This window comes from Sceloporus occidentalis, unplaced genomic scaffold, assembly GCF_023333645.1.
Source record: "Sceloporus occidentalis isolate IW3139 unplaced genomic scaffold, rSceOcc1.0.p SCAF_20, whole genome shotgun sequence".
Taxonomy (NCBI): domain Eukaryota; kingdom Metazoa; phylum Chordata; class Lepidosauria; order Squamata; family Phrynosomatidae; genus Sceloporus; species Sceloporus occidentalis.
In genome coordinates this window covers 12,674,601-12,700,377 of record NW_028317000.1, presented here as the reverse complement: position 1 = coordinate 12,700,377, position 25,777 = coordinate 12,674,601, and the positions used below count along the sequence as shown (strand labels likewise).

Genomic DNA, 25,777 nt, shown 5'->3' with positions numbered 1-25,777 from the left:
GGGTGTAGTATTAACATTTGTTATGTATATTGACTATTTGCTTATGATGATGGTCTATAAATTGTTTCTTCCTAATGTTTTATTATAGATTGTGGTCCAGTTGCTGTTTATGGAATTTTTGTGCATTATTCTGAGCATTATGAGCATTATGCTGAGGTGGTAAAGCTGAATATACAAGAGCCTATTAGATGGAGTGGATGAAATGTTGTACTGGAGCTCAGTGATGAGACATTGCTGTATCATGAGCTCCATGGGAGACATTGGGCCGGTCAAATAAACAGAGCCTGCCTCATAGGGCTGTTGTGAGAATACATTTTGGGGGGAAACCATGTACAGTGATCCCTCCACATTCACTGGGGTTAAGGGTGAAGGACTCCCATGAATGTTTTCTCTAGGAACATCTAAGTCCTCCAGCCCAACTCTGTGGTCAATTTCTAGCAGAGTTGCCCTGGAGAACCTTGAGATTCCTAGAGAGAACAAATCCACAAATAATCAAATCTGCCAAAGTCAAAGCCGCAAATGTGGAGGGCCAACTGTATATCATTGCAAGCTTCTTGGAGGAAAGGTGAGTAGCAAATATGACAATATATATACCTCCCATCACCTTACAAAGACCAACAGTGACTGGGGATGATGTGGTTATATTCCAGCTCATTTGGAGGATGCCAGGCTAGGGAAAGCTGGAATGATCAAACAGGTCTGAGAAAGAAAATGTGCTCCATTTTCAAAAAAGAAATCTTTACTCTATTGAGAGAGAGAGAGAGAGAAATTAGGAACTGGTATTTCTTTGCTTTCTGTAGCTTCCTCTCATTACTGTATATGGGGAAAGATCATATGTACGCACTCTCGCCTTCTTCGTACTTATGTGTTGCTTGACCACCCACGGAACCGGCACTCAGAACTAGGAAGACAAAACCCCTGCTTCCCACCCTTTTGTCTCATCCATCCCTGGTATGTCCCTCTCTTTCTCTCTTCAGCTTCATCAGCTTCCTGCTCTTGTGGGTTGCTCTTTGCAGCTTCCGCAGTCTCTTAATTGCGTTGGTGGGTAACTTATTCTTTGAGTGGATTTGGGGGGGGGCAGAAATGGTGGGCTGTAGCCGGAAGCTAAAAATTACCTCTCTACTGAGAAAGCTGTATGGTATGCTTTGCTTATGGCACAAGGCATAGGCCTGACAGGAGGCATGGCTTTTGTGAACTCTTAAGAGGGCAACCAGCTAGGAGACAGAGATTGACTTTGGGGGCACTCACACTTACTTTTTTGTCCTGAGGAGATCCGCAGTGATGCAATATTGGATTTGTGTTCCTGCTACGTTTTCTACTAGGGCCTCCAGTGCCACTCTATGGTCAACATGGGCCAGAAGTTGATCATAGAATCATGCTGGAGGACCTACAAATGCCTAGAGCAGTGTTTTCTCTAGGAACTTCTAGGTCCTCCAGCACAACTCTGTGGTCAACTTTCAGCAGAACTGCGCTGGAGGACTTGGAGATTCCTACAGAGAGCATATTAATCAAAACCTCAAATAATCAAATCTGGAAAAGATTTAATTGGTGAAAAGAATAAAGGTCTCCTTTGGATCTTACACCTGGAGGAACAGGATTTTGACTGGAGGAGCTGCTGAGGGCAAACCTTTGCTGGGCTGAGCTTTACCTGACTCTCTGTCAGGGCTGGTTTTTTAAAAATGATTGAGAATGGGGGGAGGCTCTTGCTTTTCGAGATGGTTGAAGGGTGGGGCAAGGCAGGGTGCAGGCGTTCCGGTTCTGCAAAGGCTCTTGTGACGTGCTTAAGAGATTACAGGGGAAAGGTAGCCGGGATAGAGAGGGTTGGTTCTTTGAAACAACAGCTGCTGGAGACAGGCCTGGCAGGCCCTGAATTCCATCTTGATGAGCCTCCACCCTCTGGCTTTGCTGTCTTCTCCTTTGGTGAGTCTTCTCAGATCCTGCAGGTCAACAGTGTTGTCTGCTGCTTGGGGTTGCCTCCAGCCAACGGCCATCCACACTTGTTTCCCCTTCTGTGGAAGAGAGGTCACCATCCCAAAGCACTCCAAAGCAGCAAAGCCACTACTAACGTGGGCTGCCTTCTTCCTTTCTGTGTGAGCTCATACATGTGTCTTAGCAACAAGGCCCAAAAAGGACAGCTAGCATGGAAATAACGGTGGACTAAATATATCTTGAGCACCCCTTATGCTAGGGTTGGGACAAGAAAGTGAGCAACACACACACACGCACACACACACACACACACAGAAAGATAGAAAGAGACACAGGGTTTGAGCCCAAGCTCTTTTTCTTCTGAACTCTCCTTTTTCCTTTTAAAGCATGTATAGGTTGAGCAAGGTATACTTCAGTTTGGTCTGTAAAGCAATATTACTGTGGGTCCTTGTTATTTGCTGGGGTTTGGTTCCAGGATACCTGTAGATAACAAAATGCACAGATGCTCTTTAAAAACAATGGCATAGCAAAATGATGTCCCTTATCTAAAATAGAAAATCAAGGTTTGCTATTTGGAATTTATACTTTTTCTGAATATTTTCAAGCCGTGGATGCTTGAATCCGTAGATAAAAAATCTGTGGATAAGAAGGGCTGACTGTACTGTTTTAATTTCATTCATTGGTCTTAATGGGTTCTTGTTTGGCAGACATTTAAGGTCCAAAGGCCTATGGAAGAAGCAAGCCATAATTTGAAGCTAGCATCCAAAACACACTGCAGAAATAATCCACTGTGGGACCGCTTGACCTGCCTTGACTCAGTGCTAGGGAATCCTGGGAATTGTATTTTATTGTGACACCAGAGATCTCTCACAGAGAAGGCTACATGTCTCTCAAAACTATAGTTCCCAGAATTGCCTGGGATTCTGGGGCAGTTAAAGCAGTCTCAAACTGGATTATTAATGCAGTATATTTGGGGCCTTAGCCATGACTGATACAGAATAGTTTTTCCCGCTTTGTCCTTCTCTAGTTTATATTAGTTGATGAGAACCACCTGGACTTAAGACGCAGGTGTTCTAGGCATCGAAGTCAGCTAAAATTCTGATTTCCTTTTTGCTTTTTGTTGAGTGTGAGTCCCTACCAATCCATCATTGTGCACACAATAAGCTGTAACTTGCACTAGATGCATGTGGATCTTTTCTCTAGTTTTATGCTTATTACACCTTGATATCACTGTTTTGTATTGAGAGCCAGCATGGAATAGTGGTTTGAGCGTTGGACGATGACTCTGGAGACCAGGGTTTGATTCCTGGCTCAGCCATGAAATCCACTGGGCAACCTTGGGCGAGTCGCATGCTCTCAGCCTCACGGGAAGGGAATGGGAAACTTCCTCTGAACAAACCTTGCCAAGAAAACCCCATGAAAGGTTTGCCTTAGGGTCGCCTTAAGTCAGAAGTGACTTGAAGGCACATAGCAGCATTGAGGAATAATGGTTTGGTCCAACACCCAGACCATTGAAGAGTCAGGTGCCAGGTGGGAGGGAAGACTTATTCCTTGGTTGTGCTTGAATAGCATGCTTGTGTACATGCAGCTTAAACCCTGTTATTATGTAATATAATCATACAAAATTCCTTTTTTATTGGAAACCCTGTCCCTAAGGGAGAATTGGCCCACTCATTCTGTTACTCTAATGCTTTTGATGTATCTGAAACTCTTTGAATAAGCAGGGCTGCATACTGCCTTGCTTGCCTTGTCAGTGAAACATTGCAATGGATGGCAAAGATTTCCTGCTCCTTTTTTTCCTGCACTGACCCCCTGTTTTGGGGTTTGGGCTGGCAGTTTCTGGTGTCACACCTTGGTCCAGCAGTTTTGAAGCTGTGGAAAGGAGTATAGACGCACACATGTCTGGCATTTCCGTTCCATCTTTTGTTCCAGGGGTCAAAGCAAATGCAGAAAAGGGTTTCAATGGCCGTGCTTCTGTTTGGATCTGGGTTTCACAAGGGATTGTGCTGAGATAACCAGCTCAGGAGCTGAATGCCGAAATGATTGACAAGGCCAAAGGGGGTCATGAACTGCTTGGGGACAAAGGGGGGATTCGCAGGAAGGGAGTTTGCACTTGGCGCCTCTCAGCGCAGCCTTCCATGTACATTGCGATGTAGGATATTGCGCTTCGTATGTCTCCGGTTTCCATGGTTTGGGTTCTTGCTTCTCTTCCTCCTTTTGCAAGATATATATTTTTTGGAGAGGGGCTGGTCTTTTGCTCTCTCTTCCCTCTCTTCGCTCTCTTTCACCTGCTGTTCCTGACACTTCCTATGAGAGATGTGTGAGAGAAGATCCAAATGGGGCTGACTTATGAATTACAACTAGCTGTTCCTATGCCTCCCAGCAGCCCCCTCCGTCCAGTTTTTATTCCTGCGTATTGTGAAGGGTTGTGTAACTGTGGTCACTGAGCTGCAGCAGTTGAATATCACACACAGTTTTTCCTTGTCTGCCTTTTACTTGTATGAGGAGAGTGTTTAACCCACCCTTTGCTTTTCATCGGAGGGTGGAGAATGAGGAGAGTAAGATTTCTTCCTTGCTAAACTGGTTGGGCCAGTTCTGATAATGATTCCTGTTTGTTCCCCCCTCTTCTTGGGCCATAACACTGTGGAAAAGGGTGAGAATGTTGTTGTTGGCGGGGATGGTTAAGGAAACAACAACCCTGAAGGTCCAACTTGGAAGCTATTCTTGATAGATGGGGAACTTTCTGTAACAAGTGGCGAGTACAGTAAATACTCAGTGTTGGAAAGGTGAGTTGTGATTATATAGCAGATAAACCTTGTCTTTCTACCACCCAGTATTTCAGGAACGTGGTGCTTTGCAAATCTGAGAGCCCCACCAGTTTGGGAATCTGTTAGCCGGTGGAAGCATCTCTTGATCCGTATCCATGGTGTGATATGTTCTGCACAATTTTTATCAGATTTATTTGTTGCTATCGATTTGTAGGTCCCAGAGTACCTTAAAGGCACCAGAGCCCTTCTGATCTTGGAAGCTAAGTAGGGCCAGCTCTGGTTAGCACTTGGATTGGAGACAGCCAACGAATACCGGGTGCTGTATGCTGCGTGTATTTCAGAGGAGGGAACTGGCAAAACCACCTCTGAGGATTCCTTGCCTATGAAACCCCTATGAAAACCATGGGGTTGCCATAAATCAACAGGTGACTTGAAGGTGTACATGCACGCGTGCACACACACACACACGATTCCCATAATCTCCAGACTGACAATTGTGATAGATTTAGAGAGTGGTTGTCCTGTAAAACAACTTGCCCATGCTTGGGGTGGTACTGTCTTTCTGCCCTATGAAATTGGAGGGGATCACTTTTTGGGAAGCAGTTGTAGACTTCAACTCATGACGACCCTGTGAATGAGACACCTCCAAGACCCTTTATCCTCAACTGGTCTGTTCAGATCCTACAGTCCCAGGATTGTGGCTTCCCTGACCTGAGTCAATCCATCTGGTGTGCAGTCTTCCTCTCCTTCTACCGCCTTCCACCTTTCCTAGCATTATTGTCCATTCTAGTGAGCTATGCCTTCTCATAAAGTGTCCAAAGTACAACAGTTTATGTAGAGCGTTGTGCTGTTAGGTCTTAGTGTTCTTACTCTTACCTAGAATGCATTGTGATTTCCAACTAAGAATGGTTAATACATTTGTGATTTGCTATCAATAATGGGTTATCAGATAAGTAAACAATGCCAGTATTGTTGCAGATAAACTAGAAATTACGGCCTAAAATAATGATGATTTTAAAAGTTTAAAGGGAGCTCCTCAAATCTGTTACAGAGCAGTTATACAGCTTCGGTAAATAAACGGTTGGCTTTTGTAGCAGTCCCCTAGAATTAATTTTAAATCCTGACTCCTTGTGTGGACCTGTAAGCCAGGAATCTGGAAGAGTGAAACTGAGCCTTGGTTTAATCCTCTTACCTGTTACAGAGGCAGAGGAAGCATGTGACTCTGAGGCTTCATTGCGTTGCTCCTGCTAATGTTAAGCCGTTGCTTTGTTTTACGTGTGAACCAGCATTCAGGGCCTGTCTTACCTCTACTCGTTTTTGGTGTCTTCAGAGACATTGGTTCTGAAGCACTCTAATAGCAAGAAGCTGCCAAAGAGACTGCTGAAGAGCACAGATGGGCAATATGTGCCATAGCTTATATATGATCTCCCCATTTGTTTTTGTACCTCCTGGAGGCTTCCCCCCTTAATTAGAACAATCTAAAGGATGGATAGGAGCCAACGTAGTGTAGTAGTTTGAGTGTTGGACAAGAACTTGGGAGACATTGAATCACCCGCTTGGCCATGAAAACCACTGAATGATTTTGGACAAGTCATGCTCTCTCATCCTCAAAGAGGATGGCAGTGGCAAACCCCCTCTGAAGAAACTTGCCAAGCAAACCTGATGGTAGGTTCACTGCCTTTTGTTGTTGTTATTAGCTGCCATCAAGTTGACTCTGCCTCATGGTGACCCTATGGATGAGACACCTCCAAGACACTCTATCTTCCACTGTTCTGCTCAGGCCCTGCAAACCTATACTTGTGACCCTCCTGAGATGGGTCCATCCATCTGGCATGTGCTCTTCCCTTCTTTCTTCTACCATCTACCTTTCCTAGCATTATTGTTTTCTCTAGTGATCCATGCCTTCTCATTATGTGGCCAAAGTAGAAACGACTCGAAGGAAGGCTTCATTCTCCGATTGAAGGCACATAGCTGCACCTGCTTCATTTCAGTCTAAGAAGATTCTCTAAATTGAAATCTTTTTGAAACTAGAAACAGTTTGTGGTTACTTCATCTGACTTCCTATTCCTTTGGTGCCAGAGGGAGGGAATTGGCCCTTGACTCAAACAGAGCGGCCTGCCTCTGCTCTAGTGCATCCTTCTCAGTTTCTTGAGGTGAAAGCACGGTAGCATGTACTCTGCAACATCTTCAGGGTGTGTTGTTGTTGTTGTTGTTGGGTGCCTTCAAGTCATTTCTGACTTGTGGAAACTCTAAGGTGAACCTATCATGGGGTTTCCTTGGCAAGTATTTTCAGAGAGGGTTTGCCTTGTGCCTTCCACTGTGGCTGAGAGAGTGTAGCTTGCCCAAGGTGGGTTTCATGGCTGAGCGGGGAATCGAATCCTGAGTCACTGTCCAGAGTCATTTTCCAATGCTCAAACTACTAAACCACGAGTGCCTTCAGCACATTTCTGACTCTCTTATTGATCCCTCCCTGACATTTTGATGTGTGTTCAGTGGGTAGAGCTACCACATCTGGCTCACATGTACCACCTGGTTCCCAGCTGGCATCTTTAAAGGTTGAAGTGCTGTTGGATTTGTAGGCTCTGGTTGTGCAGGGAATTTATGATTTCCATGTCACTACCTCTTTGATGTAACCTGTTGACTTCACAGCGTTCAGAAGATGGCTTTCAGTAGTAGTGTTTTCATAGCTAAGCTGCAGTAAATGGAGATGGAGGAGGGGGATTAGATCTGGAACCTTCAAATTCTTATGCTTGCAGGAAAGGATACATTTACAGGAAGAACAGCACCCATTCTAGAGTACCGTTCTTACAGACACACTACCCAGAAACATAAAGTGTCTGAGAAGATAGATTGAGCAGACTGGGACTTACGTTGGGGGAAAAATGTACCCCCTGGGTATAAATCTACTTTTAATTAAACCTCTGAATGGGAGGCTTGAATGTTCTCATTGTACTTTTTTCCCTACAAAATCTCCCCTGTACATTATCCATCTTAAGGTTCAGCCAAGGTACGCAGTGTGCCGTTACAGTTTCAGTTCAGCAAACCCATTTTGCCCAGATACCAGCTTTGTGCCGCGATCCATCTGTGTAGATTCAGGTGCCTTTCAGGTCGGAGGGAATTCTGTAGACTCAGTTGCTGTCTCGGACTGACAGGAAGAAATTGAAATTCAGTTCCTCTCTTTGCAATGTGAGAATTAATTCTTGCCCAGAGATATACTTTCCAGTTACAGGTTCTGCTTCATACTAATGGCCACGCCTAAAAGCTAAAGTGGGTTGGTGTGTTGTCAGCTAGACTGTTGAAGGAGCCAAAAACTGCAGTCGCCGGCATAATTTGGCCTGTTGTTCCACAATAAGATTTTAGTAATTATTAGAGATCTCTGTTAAGCTGTGTTGATCCTACATAGCAGCTCCAGGTCAAATGAAATACAGTGCTCTTTCCACATTCATTGGGTTTACCGTGAATGTAGTAAAGAATTGGAAATTTGAAAAATACTGTTCTTATTACCTGAAAGGACACCTCTCTAGGAATCCTGAGGTCCTCCAGTGCAACTCTGTGGTCAACATCTTCCAGAAGTTGCTCATGGAATCATTCTGGAGGACCTACAAATACCCGAAAAGTGTTTTCTCTAGGAATTTTGGGGTTCTCCAGCACAACTCTATGGTCAGCATCCGGCAGAATTGCGCTGGAGGACCTAGAGATTCCAAGAGCGAATGTATTAATCAAAACTGTAAATAATCAGATCCGCATAGCTTCAAAAAATGGAGGTTTTCCCTCCTTCGACCTAAACATTCAGACACCTGGAATGACCTCAGAGATGAATGAATTGGGAAGGAGTCTTCTGCACCTTATCATTTCTTCTTGTTTACACCTGGAAAAGTAGAATCCAGGTGTATGTTGCATCTTTGTCTCCTTATGGTGAGTAATTTAGCATTCATACAGTACCTTTTGAGTGCAGCTAGCATCAGCCATCCATTCCTAGCTTGCTTAGGCAGTTGCTAGGGCACACCTGTGCTGGTGTTTGCTCAGGGGTTGGGCAACTACCATTTTTAAACTGACCACAGCACACAACAGTGGCATTGCGTCAGTTCCTCCAGGGCACTGTGGGAAATGTAAAGCTCTGAGCAAACGACTGTCATGATCCTTGTAAAGAGCATTGTGACGTAGTACAATTTTATTAACGCGTTTTAATCATAGGAATGCATTTGGGGTGATTGGGGAAAAATAGATGGCCTAAGGCCACTGTTCCTGGTTTGAACTTTTAGCCACTTTGCTACTTTGGCTCTCAATTGTCTTGTGAATTGTGGGTTATTGGTTCCGTTCTTCTTTCTTCTTTTTGTATCCATGGTATAGGGTTGTTGTTGTATGCTTTCAGATCATTTCTGACTTACAGCGACACTAAGGTAAGCCTTTCATTGTGTTTTCTTGGCAGAATTTGTTCAGAAAGGGTTTGCTGTTGCCTTCCTCTGAGGATGAGAGAGTGTGGCTTGCCCAAAACCCAGTGGGTTTTGAAGCCTGAGTGGGGATTTGAATCCTGGTCTCTCGAGTCATAGTCTGGCACTCAGGTCATTACACCACGCTAGCATATGTTTGAACAAGATTTATTCTAGGGTGAAACCGTGGCCTGTCGAGATCTATTCCTTGTCTCTTGTTTGATCTTTTCCCTCACTTTGAAGCCCAGTGCTCACATCCAAAATGATGCAAAGTGGGTCTGACATCTACCCTATTTGCCAGATACTTGGCACAGCCTGTATTTTCGTCTTGGTATATATTTTTATGTGAAGAATGAATTCTTTTCTCTTCCGGAAGGTGAGGAAGAATTAGAATTGTTTTGGAGGGTCTTGTTTGTTTTCTTTATTCATTCTTTCGTTATTTAAGGCCTTTATGTATCCTCTCTCTGTCCACAGCAGCTCCCAAGGCAATTCACAGCAGATACAAATCTAGATAAAAACTTTAAAAACAAACTCAGAACTTTCGTTAAGTTTTAAAGCAGGCATTTAAAACAGCAAAATAAACATCTTATATCCAGAATTTCCTTTTGACTATAAATTCTCGTAGCGTAATACCTCAGATCCCATCTGAATGTCAGGACATGCCATGTTTAATTGCTATGTTTGGGCATCTGTCTGTTAATGGGGGACGATGGGTTATGCTGTCCTATTGGTGATGATGGGAAAGGAAAAATCTGGGGTAACCTGGGAAAATGAGCAGATAGAGGTGCTTCACATTCTGTTGTCTAGCTTTTAACCATTTGGGTGACTAGCCAACTCTGCATCCCCTCTCTTTCATTTAAACCTACTAGGTAACCTTCAGCAAGTCACACTCTCTCAGCCTCAGAAGATGACAAAACAAACCACATCTGAACAAATCCTGGCAGGATAAGTCTTGATAGGTTTGCCTTCGGGTTGGCCATAAGTCGGAACCTAACTGAAGGCGCACCACCATCATGAATGAGAGATCTCCAACTCACTTTATCATCAACTGCTCTGCTCAGGTCTTGCAGACTCAGGGATATGGCCTGTCTAGTTCCTTCATAGTGGTGCCCTTCCAAGTCCTTGTCTTCTTCTGATTTCTTGACTGCAGTCTCCATTCCGATTAGTGATAGGGAGAATTGTGAACTATTTCAAGGTCCTTGTTGCCTTTTTTAAAGTCACATAAACCATCTGTGGTCATTTTTTAAAATGTTCACCCTAAGCCTGCCTTTGTACTTTCCTCCCTGACTTTCTTCCGTAGTCGTTCCAAGTCTTTGCTGTTTTCGGCTAGTGGTATGGTGTCCTCTGCGTATCTTAAATATTTGATGTTCCTTCTTCTAATATTCATGCCTCCTTCTTCCAAGTCTAAACCTGCTTTAAGTGTCATATGTTCAGCATACAAGAGAAACAGGTGAGGTGATAAAGTGCGGCTTTGCTTGACACATGGGTCTGACATGGGAAGATCCTGCCGTCAGTATCATAGGAATACTCAGTCCCATCATACAGAAAGTTAGCGCTATTGTTGGCATTTATATCCTATGTTGTTTTAATTGTATTTTTGTTTTAATTCTGGGCCTTAAACAGCCTCCAGTGGTATACATAAAACAAGCAAATAATTTGCATGAGCTATCTGGAGGATGTCAGGTGTTTCCAGTGACTGTGTGTATTTCTTGGTCTCACCTGGAGCGTTAGTAAAGTTCTCCAAATCTGCAAGAATCGGATGCTTCTAACTGGGGAGCAACAGTTCACACTGTTTTGTTCGTTCATTTTTTATTGTTCCACTTAACCTCAGATTGGCAAATGCAAGCAGAGATGACTCAGTCTTTCTCATCCACTTTCCGTTTCCTCTTCTGGTCATCTCACACTACTGCATTTTTAAATATTTCTTTGCCCATTTAGGCTCATGGCGCTCTTGGAAGCGCTAGTCATGCTCACAGTAATTTCAGATCCGTTGTAGAATTAAGTAGTAAACCATCAAAGCTTTTTTTCCTAAGCTCTGGTTCTCTGGCAATGTGGAGCATCGAATCCACAGAGATTTGTAGTTTGGTGGGGAACTAGAGTCCTAAGGCTGAGAACTGTAAATACTGATTATAATGCAAATTGTATACGATGTTGCCATGGCTGTTGCTTGTGCTATAACTGTATATAGCTTGAAAGAGCAGATAGTTCAAAAAAAGCAGTTGCTCCTCACTCTCTTCTACTCATGTGGCCTTAGCCTTAAATATAGAGGTCTTCCCAGCATAGGAAAAGGCTTGTAAATACGTGAAACCATAGAAGACCGCCCTTACATACAGACAAACCAGCAGGCGTATGTATCCTCCTTGTGAAGTGATATCAAAGTTTCATATGTCATCACACATGCAGAACAGGGACTCATTTATGTCCGTATCTTCTAACATGAGATGAGCCAGCAGCGCCTTTCTGTCCTCCTGGGTTTCTTTTTTTCATGTGTGCCAAATCCGTACTTTTTCTGCAGAAGAAGAAAACCTGACACAAATCAAACTTTTAAACAAATGTGCGGAGGCCAGCAAGGGGGTTTCTCAAATCTCCTTGAACGTTTTCCACTGCGGAGTTGAAAGTCGCCGTAGACCAGCAAAGGTGTCTTCCGAAAGAAAGGCTCTGGTGCCAAACTGTTGCGCTGGAACTGATAAATGCTATTGCATTTGGGTTTACTGGAAAGTAAGTTTTCCATCTTTGATTACTGATGTCTATCTCCTTTTCCAGCCTAGTGCTTCCAGATGTTTTGGGCTGCAGCACACATCAGCCAAAGACAATGCTGCATCAAAGATGATCAGAATTGTGGTCTAGAACATCTAGAGCAGCCTTTTTCAGTCTTTTTACTCTGGAGGAACCCTTGAAATAATTTTCGGGTCTCAAGGGAGCCCAGCATAGAAATTATAGGTCTCAGGGAATCCCTATATAAAACGATGAGAAATCCCTGCGTAAAACTTAATATAGCCATAGCTAACACAAACGAACCATAATCTCTTGCAGAATCCTTACCTTACCCAGAATCATCCTGTTGACTAGGGGCTTCTGGGAGGCATAGTCTAAAAGCATAACATTCCCAAGCTGTGAGCCAAAGTCATACAGTCTTCTCCTCCTCGTGTCCCATGTGGAGACTGAAGTGGCTTAAGGAACCCTAGGGTTCCAGGAAACCTAGTAGAAAAAACTGATCTAGAAAGTGCAAGATTGGGGAGGTTTGGTGCACACTATTAAATCGTTATTTTTAGTATTGATCAGGGCTTTCACAGCTGAAATTCAAAACCAACAGCTCTTTGTGGGTGCAGGAATTGGCTAGAGGACCCTCCTGAACCACAATTGGTGTCAGTTTCAACAGCAAGTGCAAGGTGGCAGAGTCTTTAAAAGAAAACACCACAGTTTCATATAGCAAGATGTAAGAACACCAAATATGGGTAATAATAGGCCAGAAGGAGAAGTTGTACACTGACAAAGGCATTGCACAAGATGGTTCAGGAACTTGCGCATGGTATTTTGATATTACTTTACCATTTGTTTGTTTTAGCCTGTATGCGTGGGAGCTTTTGATGTAATTTCTGTTTAAAAATTAGGCAAAATGCTATTTGTATTCTGTAGTTTCTACATATTCACCTGTTGTTACAGCGTTCATTCTTTTCATCAACTTGTTTGCACTAAATCCTTCTAGGTTATGCCTGGGTCACAACCTGAAACAAGCTTCAATACGTTCTTCATCTCACTGATTCCTTTGTATGTTAGTTACTTCTTACTTCTGTAGGTCAGATGCCTCAGACAAATAACCGTGCATTGTTTTGGCTTTTGGGGCAACACATTATGGCTGCAATTTTGTATGGCTTGGTGTAGCATTGTAAATATGTGTGTGGACCTATGCTAGGCTGAGCCATATACAATGGGTCTTTGGTATCTGCTGGGATTTGGTTCTAGGACCCTCCCCTTGGATTCCCAAATCCCATCCATCCATCCATCCATCCATCCATTTATCTATCTATATTTGAATATTCTCAAATCGTGGATGGTTGAATTCGTGGATAAAGAATCCGTGGATACAGAGGCCCAACTGTACTAGCTTCCCAACTTAGTGTAAAGCCCTTCAAGCCATGATGTGTAGCAGAGTATCGTGCAGGGTGGTTTCAGGGGCTTTTCAGAAAGTTGGCAGTGTGGGCTTTGGGCATTGCGAAGCTAAGAAGGGAATAGCAACAGCTGTAGTGCAAAAAATTACATCCACGCATATAAAGGAAATGTATGCATGCAGCTATCCCTAGAAAGATGCCAGTGGCAATGTTTCTAGCCAAGCTTTTTGGGCTTCCCTGACAAAACCAACTCTGACCCTAGAACTCTGTGTCTGTGTCTGTTTTAGCTATGTACAGTCTAGTGCTGACAAGAACAGACCGTTCCATCTTTCACATGTAGAATAAGATGTAATGGACTTAAAACATTTGGTCCACTTCAGAGAAATGCAGGAACATGCAATGTGCCGGTCCATGCTACCCGATTGCTGCCACTTGTAGCTGGAGTGATTAAAGCACACTATTGATTCTGCCTTTGGTTTGTTGAGAGAGAAACAAACCAGAGAGAAAACTGCGCTCATGTTTGGACAATACACAAAATAAGACCATTGAGCAGAGGTACTGTTGCTCCCAATGTAGGCGGGAGCGATTGGACACTGTGTACCAACTGGTAGTTACTGGTTGTAACTAATAATCCAGAATTCCCACACATCCTTGGCTCAGATGCTATCTGACCTAGCCTCCACACATTTGATGATAAAATCCTTTTTAGGTGGCTTTGAACATTTCATTGTCTTAATTATGTGTAGAACAAGTATAATGTAATAGACAGAGTATTGAACTAGGACTTGGATGATCCAGGTACAAATCAGCACTAAGCCACAAAACGTAATGAGTGATCATGGGCTAGTCCTTCTTTCGGTCTAACCAGCCTCCCAGTTTACTGAGGATAGACTGAGGACAAGGAGAACTGTGAATGATGCCTTGAGCTCACTGGAGGAAAGGTGAGATAGATAGAAATGTAGCAGATAAATGTTTTTTTATATGAATGAACAGTGGCTGGGATCTGAAGGGTGAATATGTTCTTAATAGTCATTGCAAACAGGTTAGTCTATAGCAGCAGAAGCATAGGTCCTTGGTGCCTTCAGCTCTTCTAGAAGAGCTAGTTCCCCTTCCCTTCCACTCCGCATCTTTCTTTAGAAGCTGTAAGAAGAGTAGAACTGTTGTGAACTGCACTGGAAAATTGCTTGCACAAAGAATAATAGGCCTACAAGCATATATTTTGTCCTCATCTTAAGTACTATACTTAAGGGCTATATAGTGCAAAAAGTAGAACCTTGAACTAGCCCTAGAAGTGAGTTTGCAACCAGCTCAGTTCTGATCAGAGTCTGAAGACGTTCCTCTCTGCCAGCATTGAACAAGAGGTTGAGAATAGTGTGTAACCCTAGTTGAAGCCACATATTGTTAGGTTCACAAGTTGAGCCTTTCTCTCTCTCTTCATTGATGGAGAATCCTACTTGGGTATATTTCAGATATTTCCTGATATCTGAGCATTGTGGTATTAATTACCCAAACAAAACAGGTCTAACCCAAACCAGCCATTGCCAACAGAAATCTGCTGGGCTCCTCTTTCCTAGTTCTTCACTGTGATTCCTTGGGAACTCGCTGTTCTCCTTTCCTGCAGTTTTCTCTACCTTTGGTTCCTACGTCCTGCGTCACTCCTGGCCTGCCTTCCGCACCTTTTTCCTTTCTCTGCTTCCAATACCTAGCTCCGCTTCCTGCCACCTTCATTCCTTTTGTAACTTGTGCACAGCACTCTTGCCTTTCTTTTTCCAGTTGCCTGCTGGTTTTGGGAAGCGGGCCAAGACAGTTTCTGTGGATAGGGTCCCTTCCAGTTGCCTGTTTCCAATCCCTGGCACTTTCACTATTGCAAGTTGCTGGTTGAGAGGCAATATTTGGAAAAAGGAGGCAGGCTAGGCACTGCTGTGTAGCTTTGGGAAGTGCTGAGCATCAAATTGGGAGTGCTGGTTAGCTCCAGTGACACAGCATGCTCCGTTACATAACCGTAATCGCTTCTTTGAACTTGCTGCCTGCTACTAGCACTATGCTTTTTTTCAACTGCTTGCTTGCTACTATTTGTTGTTGTGTGTGTGTGCTTTCACATGCTCATTGTTGAGGATGACCCATTAAACGTTGCCGTATTCTGTCGGACACATAAGCCAGGTTGGTTCTCTGCACAGACGCTTTTACTCCATCGTAAAACCTGTGGAAAGGGAACATGTTGCTGAGCTATTTTTTGCTAACGCCTCCTTTAAGTGATTCTGTCTCTTCGTGTTTCAGTACAGCATGAATTCCCTGGGAGAAGGTGGAGGGAGGTTGGGGGAAATCTTTACCTTAATTACCCTGATCATGCCCTCCAAGAGAGATGGCTGCTAATTGATTTGGTGCTAGGCTGGCTGCTTTTCAGCAAATAGGCCAGGGAAACCCCTCGTGGTCCTTTGCTTCACTGGATGGCTCTTCTAATAATGCATTCCCTGTCATTCCCCCCCCCCCCCCCCCCTCTGGTTACTGCAGAAAGCAGTTTTGCTTCACACTTGTTCCTGGGTAAGGTTGAAACCATCTGATGAGCTCTGTCTTTCCTTTGTTGCTACAGCAGTGTGTTGGAGCGGGGTGTGTGTGTGTGTGTGTGTGTGTGTGTGTGTGTGTTGGCATGGAGGTCTTTGTTGCTTGACAAGCAGGACTCCTTTTAAAAACTCAACCTGCTTCGAAACGGAATGGCTTTTCAGAAGCAGCAACACTGTGTTGCTTTCGTGTGAGGATATAGCAGTGCGTCCCATCATTTTAGACAATTACAGTGGTCCCTTCACATTCGCTGTGGTTAGGGGTGAAGGACCCCTCTGAATGTGGCAAAAAACCACACATAAAAAAACCCCAGCATTCTTTTTACCTAATACAAGACCTCTCTAGGAATCTCCAAGTCCTCCAGTGCAACTCTGTAGTTAATACAGTGGACCCTTGTTATATGCTGGGTTTGGTTCCAAGATCCCCCGTGGATAACAAAATCTGTGTATACTCAAGTCCTGTTAAATACAATGGCATAGCACAATGGTGCCCCTTATATAAAATGGAAAAATCAAGGTTGGATACTTGAAATTTATACTGTTTTTGAACATTTTCAAACCGTAGATGCCTGAATCCGTGTATAAAAAAATCCGTATATAAGAAGGGCCGACTTTATCTACCAGAAGTTGATCATAGAATCATGCTGGAGGACCTACAAATGCCTAGAGAAGTATTTTCTCTAAGAACTTCTAGGTTCTCCAGCACAACTCTGTGGTCAACTTCTGGCAAAGTTGTGCTGGAGGACCTAGAGATTCCTAGAGAGAACATATTAATCGAAACCACAAATAATCAAATCCACAAAAGTCAAACCTGTAGATGTTGAGGGTCTGCTGTAGTCTGCCGTTTTCCTTGTTCTGGTGCCTGAAATGCTTTTTACTGAAGACTTTAGCAATTGAACGTAGGCAACTCATGCACACTGACCATATGCTCTACAACTGAGTTTGGGATGCATTTTTTATGTGGAAAGGTTGTGATCTCTTTCCTGTTGTGATATACCTTACCAGCTGTTGGGCTCAAAATTGCTTCAATCTAAAGTATACGTCTTTTGCAGTAGATTCAGTTTGGCCTTAGATTCTTGTCCAAAACCCAAGTATTTCCTGCAAGTCCGGAATCACTGAGTTGGGTTTTGTTGCAACTGGAAGCTTGGACATGACTAAACAGTAGAGTCCTGGCCTCAGGGAAGCTGGTCAGTTACCTTATTATGTTCCACAGTATTTGCAGCAACGGTGGACAAAGTACAGTCCATGAGTTGCGTGCGTCCCCCTCCATTTTTATGCTCACACCCCAAACCTCCGGTGGGGTCCATCCATCCTCACTGCTGACTTTCCAGTAGTTGCAGCAAAGGTGAGTTCCTTTAGTGTGTTGGCGTATTACTTCAAAACAAGGCTTCTGTGGTGCACACCATGTTTTGGAGACAAAGAGCCTTTTTGAATGCGTTGCATCTGATCAAATTATAGTTTTTGGGATTGCTGTGAGCTTCAAGAACAAGCCACGCAAGCCCTGCTTTGAAGTATAAAGCAGATTAAAAAGGTTAGTTTTTGCAGCTGCCACCTTGAATTCAAGCAGTAGTCAAAGAAGATTTGGCCATCCAGTCCACCAAAGTTGCTTAACCCATTTTTAAGGAGCATGGTTTGGGTGTGTTGCATTCAATCCCCCTTGCACATTTTGCAGATATTTTTGGACCTGCAAAGACTGCTTAGGATCAAAGTGTCCTGTTGCAGGAGCAACAGTAAATATTATAGATGGGTACTTTCTGGGAGAAGTAGCCCTTCACCAAGGCTGTTCCCCCTCAAATCCATCCCATAGGAATCCTGCCACTCACCCTGTCCTTGTTCCCCAATTCTTTCCTTTCTGGATTGGGTTACTGGACCTCAGAGTACATATGTGGACTTGTGGTTGTGTTGTTGTGTGGCTCCTTTAGTTTGGTGTGCATGGCCTAACTCCAATTCAGGCTTGACAGCCAGCCAGAGACAGGTTTAAACCAACAAGAATAGATTTACTAACCATAGTGTAAGAATATTCTATTTCTTAGGCTCCCCAATATCATAGGCAGTTCCCTTTCCTTCCTCACATCCAAAACTGTGTCTGTCAGCTCAACACCTTGTCAGTGCCATCTTCAAACCCTGTCTCAGATCTAAGCCCTGCTTCAAATCCAACCCCTGTCTGCCTGAAATCCAAAACCTGTCTGAGTCTCCACCAGTCTTTTGATAGATTCTGTTCTCCTGGTGTTCCCCATCATTGCTCCAAAACACACTGGAGAAATAATCCAGTTTGAGACCACTTTAACTGCCCTGGCTCAATGCTAAGGAATTCTTGGAACTGTGGTTTTGTGAGATATTTAGCTCTCTCTGTCAGACAGTTCTGGTGCCACAGTAAACTACGGCTCCAGGGATTCCCTAGCAGTGAGCCAGGGCAGCTAAAGCTTCTCAAACTGGACTATTTCTACAGTGTGTTTTGAATCATAGCCTCCCTGACCCTGGATTAGCTGCCTTGAAGCCATATTTGCTTAGCCCCTTCTTCACAGGTGCCCTCTGGAAGAGGTTTCGTGATATTTCTTGTTGAGGTTGGTGCACTTCTTTGGGGCAAGAACTTCATACCTTTTGTGCAGATGGCTTTGGCAATTGGGTGACAACGCTTCAGTCTGTGTTTGCAGGCGGCAACCTCTTCATTAAAGGCTAGTAAAAGAGAGGCTGGAATTAAAATCCTTTTAACTGTGTTCATGGAAGCTGAATCGTCTGGGTTGGATAACAGATGGGGTTTCAAAGTGTGTGTGGCTTCTTGGAGCTTAGCTGGAATAGTCCTTGGAGCTCAGGGTTAAAGCTGCAATGGGAGGACGAGAATGCTTGTGTTGTCTGCTTACCAGTGTCTGGCTCTGCTTCTTGCTGCAATTTTAGATCAGTCATGATGCAGCATATGCTCTGGAAGCAGGAGGTCCCAGGATCAATCTTTACCATCTCCACAAAGGGAGAGGGAAGAGCTCTTGTCAGAAGAACCCTGCAGAAATATTGCCGACTCTGAACTGTCTGAATTGATATAACGCAACTTCATATGCTTTGAATTTTCCACAGAACAGCTGAGGGTCAGAGGACTACAACTCCCATGGCTGCAGTGGCTGGCAATTGTGGGAATTAGGGTCTACAACTAACTTTTCCATGCTCAGCTTGAGTTTCCCGAAAGCTTCATGACCTAGGGTCTGTATGACTTTATACCTGTCTGGAGGAATAGCCATACAGTGAGCCTTGTTATCAGCTGGGGTTTGGTTCTAGGACCCCCATGGATAACAAAATCTGTGGATGCCAAAATGGTGCCTCTTATATAAAATGGAAAATCAAATTTTGCTATTTGGAATTTATGCTTTTTCTGAATATTTTCAAGCCGTGGATGCTTGAATCCATGGGTAAAAATATCCAGGGATAAGGAGGACTAACTATTAGTTTTATGCTTCCAAACTTGTTGATTTTAAAAAAATAAATAAATGACAGTGCCAGAAAGTGCTATTGGTTAGTTTCTAAACCTCTCCTTCTCCTCTTCTTCCCTATGCATGCACACACACACACACACACACACACAAACTATTATCGTATTACATGATATTATTACATTATTGAAAGATGCTAGGCAAGGCCTATCTCTTCCTGTTGTGTTTCTTTAGTATAGAGTGGTGAACAAAGCCTGAAAATGAGTTTGTCTGATTCTCCTGGAATACTGCACTACACCCCCATTGAGCAGAATCATAGAATCATAGAGTTGGAAGAGAACCCAAGGACCATCCAGTTCAATCCCCTGCCATGCAGGAAATCACAATCAAAGCATCCCTGACAGATAGCCATCCAGCCTCTGCTTAAAGACCTCCAGAGAAGGAGACTCTACCACACTCTAAGGCAGTGTCTTCCACTGTCAAACATCTCTTACCATCAGGAAGTTCTTTCTAATGCTGAGGTGGAATCTCTTTTCTTTTAGCTTGCATCCGTTGCTCCAGGTCTCATTCTCTGGAGCAGCAGAAAATAAGCTTGCTCCATCCTCAATATGACACTCCTTTAAACATTTAAACAGGGCTATCAGATCACTTCTCAACCTTCTCTTCTCCAAGCTAAACCTACCTAGCTCCTCAAGTCTCTCATCGTAGGGCATGGTTTCCAGATCCTTCACCATTTTGGTCACCTTCCTCTCCACACGCTCCAGCTCCTCAACATCCTTTTTGAATTGTGGTGCCCAGAACTGGAGACAATATTATTCCAAGTGAGGCCTGACCAAAGCAGAATAGAGTGGCACTATTACTTCCCTTGATCTAGACACTATACTTCTGTTTATGCAGCCTAGAATCCCATTGGCCTTTTTAGCTTACTTTCAGCTGTATAATCTGTTTGTGACTTAGCAGCATATTGTATACAACACAGGCATGTTTTAGCTTTTATACTTCTGCGCCTCCTGTATTTTCAGCAGCTTATATTTGGGTGGTCATAGTGTTTTGTTTTCATCCTGGTTATATTTTCACAGTATGCTGGAAACCAAAGCTCACGTCAAATAGAGCAGCAAACTCTTTCGGTCCTGCTTGGGCCGACTCCATTGTGCATCAGACAGTGGGACATTGTAGTGGAACTGACTAAGCAACAACAGAAAAGTGAGGGTGGGGGTAGAAAGAGATGCTTGAAAGAACTGACAGTTCAGAGTGAGTATCAACAAAACAATCATTTTAGGTTTGACTCACTTGCCTGGTACAAAATAGGGTAAGGGCTTGGCCAGCTGACTTGTTCAATATAGTAAACTCTTTAAATGATTAATTTTGCAGGACTGTAGTAGAGACGTGTGTGTTTCCATATGTGGTATAAGCTATGACATGAAGAAATTAAATCCTTCAAGCTAGAAATGGCCAATAATCCTGCTAGTATCACAGAATCAGGTGAACATTTACCAAATGTAGCCCCCCAAAAATAAATAAAAATAGAAGGGAGAACCACAATGACTATTCAGTAATAATGGCAAAGGAATAATGAGTTCAAAAAAATTGAGTATGACAATCAATCAAACTACAGTGTGCCCGCACCATGCACAGATGCATTTTACACCACTTTAAGCTTACGGGGAAGCCGCTTGGGAAGGGAAAACAATAGTGCGTGTGCCCGCGATGCCCGCACGCCGCTCCACCACATGCACGAGCCCCATTATTTCCTATGGGGCTTGAGCATAGGCGGATTTTCTCTTATGCGGGGGGATTGAGTAAGAAGAGGGCCCACTGTACTATTGTAACGTGTAATATAATGTGAAGATGAAGGCTTTCATGGCCGGCATCCATAGTTTTTTGTCGGTTTTCAGGCTGTGTAACCATAGTCTAGAAAAATTTATTCTTGGATATATTTTACATACCCTCATACAAGTAATAGTAAAAACCGTACACTATATGTGCGTAGAATTGTGTTAAGCAGAGTATCTCAACTGAGTTCACTTATTATTTCAGGTCCATTTAACTTCTGTTGCAGTGACAAAGATGCTGTAAGTGAAGACTGATAAAATATTTTATCGTTGGTAGAATAATATTCTTTCTGGAACTTTTTTTGGAAAAACTGCAGATAGCAATTGTTATCTTGAAAGCATTCCTCGTCTTTGCTCCCTGAGTGGAAGGAGACATCTGTTCTAAGGAAATGGAGCTTGAGTCCATTCCCTTAAAACAGAGAAGACACATTTTCCCTTTACAACCATTTCCCCTTCACATGAGGTGACTAATATTTTTGCCCTGCCTTTCTTCCAAGGATTTGAGAGTGACTTACCACCTGCCAAACCTCTGAAGTCGGTGAGATTGAGGGATACTCACTGGCCCAAGATATCTCAATGATCATGGCTGAGTGAGGATTTGAATTGGAAACCCCCTGCTCCAGATCCAGTGCATGACATTGCATGCTCTTTGCTTCAAACAAGATGAATTTGGGCCACTGCCTGTTTCCTCAGAAGTGCCCAGATTGTTTAGCAGAGATGTACTCAGTGTTCTTAAGTTCTGAAGGTAATTTCTTGGCCTGTGGTTTGTTTGCTTATTTGAATGGGCAGATTAAAGTTTTCCTTTCAGTGACTGCTTGCTTGGTCTCTTTGGCAATACCTGCCTCCCATGAACATGAAACAACCCTGCTGATCGGACCAAAGGCCTGTCTAGGCAAGCATTATTTTCTCACAGTGGTCAGCTGGTTGCCCCATGGGATTCTCACAAGGAGGAAAAGGCTGTAACAGCATCCTTTCCTTTATGTTCCCTTGCAACATGGCTGCCTCCATTGCTGGAGATAATGCATGCCGTCATGACTATTCACCATTGATATCCTTGCCTTCTTCCATAAATTTGTCTGCCTTCCTTTAAAGCCATCCAGACTGGTGGCCATCATTTATCCAGCGACAGATCCCACCGTTGGACTATACACTGTTGTGAAGGAGTGCTTTCTTTTCTCGGGTCTGTATTCCCTACCATTTAGTTTCATGGGATGAATCAATGTTCTGGTTTTGCAAGGAAGGATTCACATTCTCCACACCGTGCATAATTTTATGTACTTCCACAATATACCTGTGTTGGAGCATGAGGTTAAAAGAATAGTGAGAGAGAGATGGCTGGGTGAGGTGCAGAATACCCCAGGCTTATCGTTCTCTGATACATGAAGGTGTCGTAGGATAGTATTTTTGAATTCTCTCATGATCCTTCCCATGCAAGTATCCCAAATACCTGGGCACCTTGTTTTTTTAAACCCACAGGTCCCAAAGCCTCAGGAAGTGAAAAAAACCAAAACCAAACCCTATATCTTTTACGGTGGTGTGTTTAAAGGAATGGAAAGCATTTTTCCAACCTTAATGTCCTGTCTTGGGCCAGGGTGGCAGTACTGAACGTTCCTTTCTATCCTCTCCCATCCTATCTTAGTTGTTGCTTTCCAATCCAGGAGGTTGTAATGCCTCATGGTTGTGTTCTTTTCCAAGCTGGATCTTGTTTTCCAAACTGGACTAAGCCTACCACTCCAGTCCATCTCTTCTTACCTTATATATTTTGTAGAAATCCTCAGGTTTGCTTGCAAGCTGACTTGCTGGCTTGAAAATAATAATCGCTCAGAAGCCCTTTAGCCGCTAGCCCTTAACCATTGCCCTTCTTATTGCTGTCCTCATGCTTAGGGACACCAGGAAGGAGAATGGAATGTGGAACATTCTTTCAGGGGGAGAAGCCATCTGCTTCTTCTCCCTGCTCCTTTACATTTATATGTGCTTGGACCCAAGGACTGGAATGCTTCAGAAAAACTACATTTGTCACTGGTATGTAAAGGACTTCCCTGCCTTTCAGTTGGAATCCAAACACATCTCAGAATGTTGGCACTTAGATTTTAAAGCCCTAGAACAGATAAGGGAATCCTGTGTCACCTTCAAGTCTTCTGTGTCCTTAAAAACATTTTTTGATTCAGCGGTGCCAATGTGTATTCCTGAAAGCCTCCAGGAGCAACAACTGTGCATTAAGACAAGGCCTGTCCCTGATCACCCCACCTTCGTTTGCTCCAATGTTCCCTTGGAGCTTTTACTACCATATATATGTGTGTATAAGTTGACCTCGTGTATAAGTAGAGGGCATATTTTGGGCCCAAAATTATGGATTTTGCTGGGACTCATGGATGAGTTGAGGATAAAACTTTAGCCCATGTAACAAAGGATGTTAAGGATGGAACAAAGGAAAATTATGTCCAAGAACATACAAAATTCCAGCAAGCATAAGCATTTGTGCTCACATAAAGGCTTGATGGATTTGGAGGGAGCTATGGTAGATGGTGTCTGTGTGTTGTGTCAGGGAGGCAACCAAGAACAGGTGGGTAGGAAAACCGCACATGTCAAAAAAGGATGTAAAGGCAAATATTAAGATACAGAATTAACGCTCATCAAAAAAAGAACCGTCCCCTTCCCTGAGTAGAGTGGCGAAAGGCAAGAACTTGGTCCAACTTGGGGGAACCTAAAAGAAGCACCAACCTTCTCTACTCTCTCTGCACTCCTTTGAGGGGAAAGCGCTGCCACCATTTTCCTGCCAAGGCCTTCAAGAAGGCCAGAAGCAGAGCAGTGGCAGAGAGAGTAGAAGGGGTTAGTGCTTCTTTTAGGTTCTCCTGGGAGCCTCTTGCCACTCTACTGAGAGAAGGGGATGCTTTCTTTTTTAAAGTAAGTTAAGGTACAGTAAGTTGAGGTATTGACATTGACCCCAGGATTTCTAGACTTAAACATGAGTATATACAAGGACTTAGTGGCCCTTGAGGTATTTTCCAACTTGATGATTCTGTGTTCCTATGATCCTAAGTACAGTAGATGTTTGACCAGTTCTGGTTTGGTTTTGGGTAGCTGGTTTAGCCTATCATAGATCCTGGCCACCATAAATTGGCTCATGAAGTTTTCCCTGCCCTATCGAAGGTAGCTTAGAAACCAGCTGTTGGGAGGTGTCCATGCTGCCTTACCATCCGCCTTTCCACTGATGTCCCTTCAGACACTATTCCCAAACTCTCTGACCATCTCAGGTCAAGCAGTGACAAGCAGACAGAGATGCTTTTCAGTACTGGTACCCTATTTGTGGAATTGCCTCCCCTGGGACCCCGCTTTGTACCAACATAGTTAACCTTCCTGAAGAATGTAGAGATGCTTTTATTCTCTAAGGGTTTTTCTTGTTTTATTTTAGCATCTTGCACTTTTGTGCATGTTATTTAGGTCTTTGATACTTTCCCAGATGGTAGCATCTTTTCTTTTTAATTGGCCTGCCTGGATAGAAGCAGAGCATTCTGTATAGAACGTCGCTGAGGTGGCTTCTCAAGATGGGGAGACCCAACTCAAATCATTTCAAACTGGCAGCAACGTTCAGAATTAAACTGGAGTCATGGTATGACTGCTCTCTCTCTACCATCCATTGCAAATGCTCTTATTCTTTTCTCTTCCTCTGTCACCAGCTGTTTAAGCTGATCTGTAAAGAATGTTCTTTCTCCTTCATGGATGTTTTAACTGACTGCCCAATCCAGCAAAAAGAATCAAAGAGAGAGGCAGCAGGGACTATGTTCACTCTATTGGCTTATGGCAAGGCCTCTTTGGTTTCCCTCCCCCTTCCTAAATTTATTCACATTGCACTGTTGCAAAAGGAAAGATAGGAAATGGGCTGGGTACTGTACTGAAAGTGCCTGAAGGCAGTGGGTAGTAATGTACAGAATGACTTACAACAAAAGATCATGGGATGGGTTTCATAAAGCGAAAGCATCCTTCCCTTTGGAGAGCCGAGAGCTCCTTAGTAGAAGGAGGAATCAGATTAAATTATCTGAAAATGTTACAAGGTATGTGAAATACTGTGCAAAGCATCAAGTCTTATGTGCAATTTACACATGTTTTTATTTTGAATAAAATAATGGTTACTCTATTTGATATAATGATGCATATTTATCAGTCTGCTTCAGGGTGCAATGAACTCAACCTGGTGAACAAGTCCATAAATGCTATTAGCCAGCAGCGGGGTGGTTTGGGAGATAGCTCAGCTAATGGATGTATGAGACAGACCCCATTTTCATCCATCTTGCAGGACTATCCAGTTCACCTGGCAGCCATTTTTGCTCACTGTAGGTGAATGGTTTTTGTTTGGATTAGAAAGTTTCTGGTCTTCCTTTTTAATCCTGGATTTTAATGTACCAGTTTATGCAGCATCAGAGCAAACTCACTTTTAAGTACTTTCTGGAACACCATTAACAAAAGAAGCAAGCTAACTCTATGTGGGAATGCAGCTTTTCGGCTCAGGCTGCTTTTTATTCTAGGCCTCTGCAGCTCTCCAGTCAGCCTTGTCCCTGCTATCTGACAGTCAAACTGGGGGTTAAATGCTTCAAATGATGGGAGTGTGAGAAACCCGAGCCTCTGCTTCAATTGTGTTGTCTTATTCATGATAATAAGATGACATAAAAGAATCCAGTAACACCTTTGAGACTAACTAGACAGAAAAGGTTTCCAGCATAAGTTTTCATGGCCT

At 43.4% G+C, this 25,777-nt stretch overlaps 1 protein-coding gene across 12 annotated transcripts in view; it reads left to right on the top strand.

Moving 5' to 3' along the window:
• The window catches only part of MARK2 (microtubule affinity regulating kinase 2), a 127,539-nt gene that overhangs the window by 22,055 nt on the left and 79,707 nt on the right, over positions 1-25,777 (top strand). The window contains exon 1 of one of the 12 annotated variants that reach the window (XM_089483721.1): positions 1,836-1,920. The exons of the other annotated variants lie outside the window; for them this stretch is intronic. Coding sequence (XP_089339847.1) covers positions 1,882-1,920 — 39 coding nt within the window. The 5' untranslated portion in view covers positions 1,836-1,881. Of the gene's footprint in view, positions 1-1,835; positions 1,921-25,777 lie in introns of those variants that run through there. 12 annotated transcript variants of the gene reach the window in all.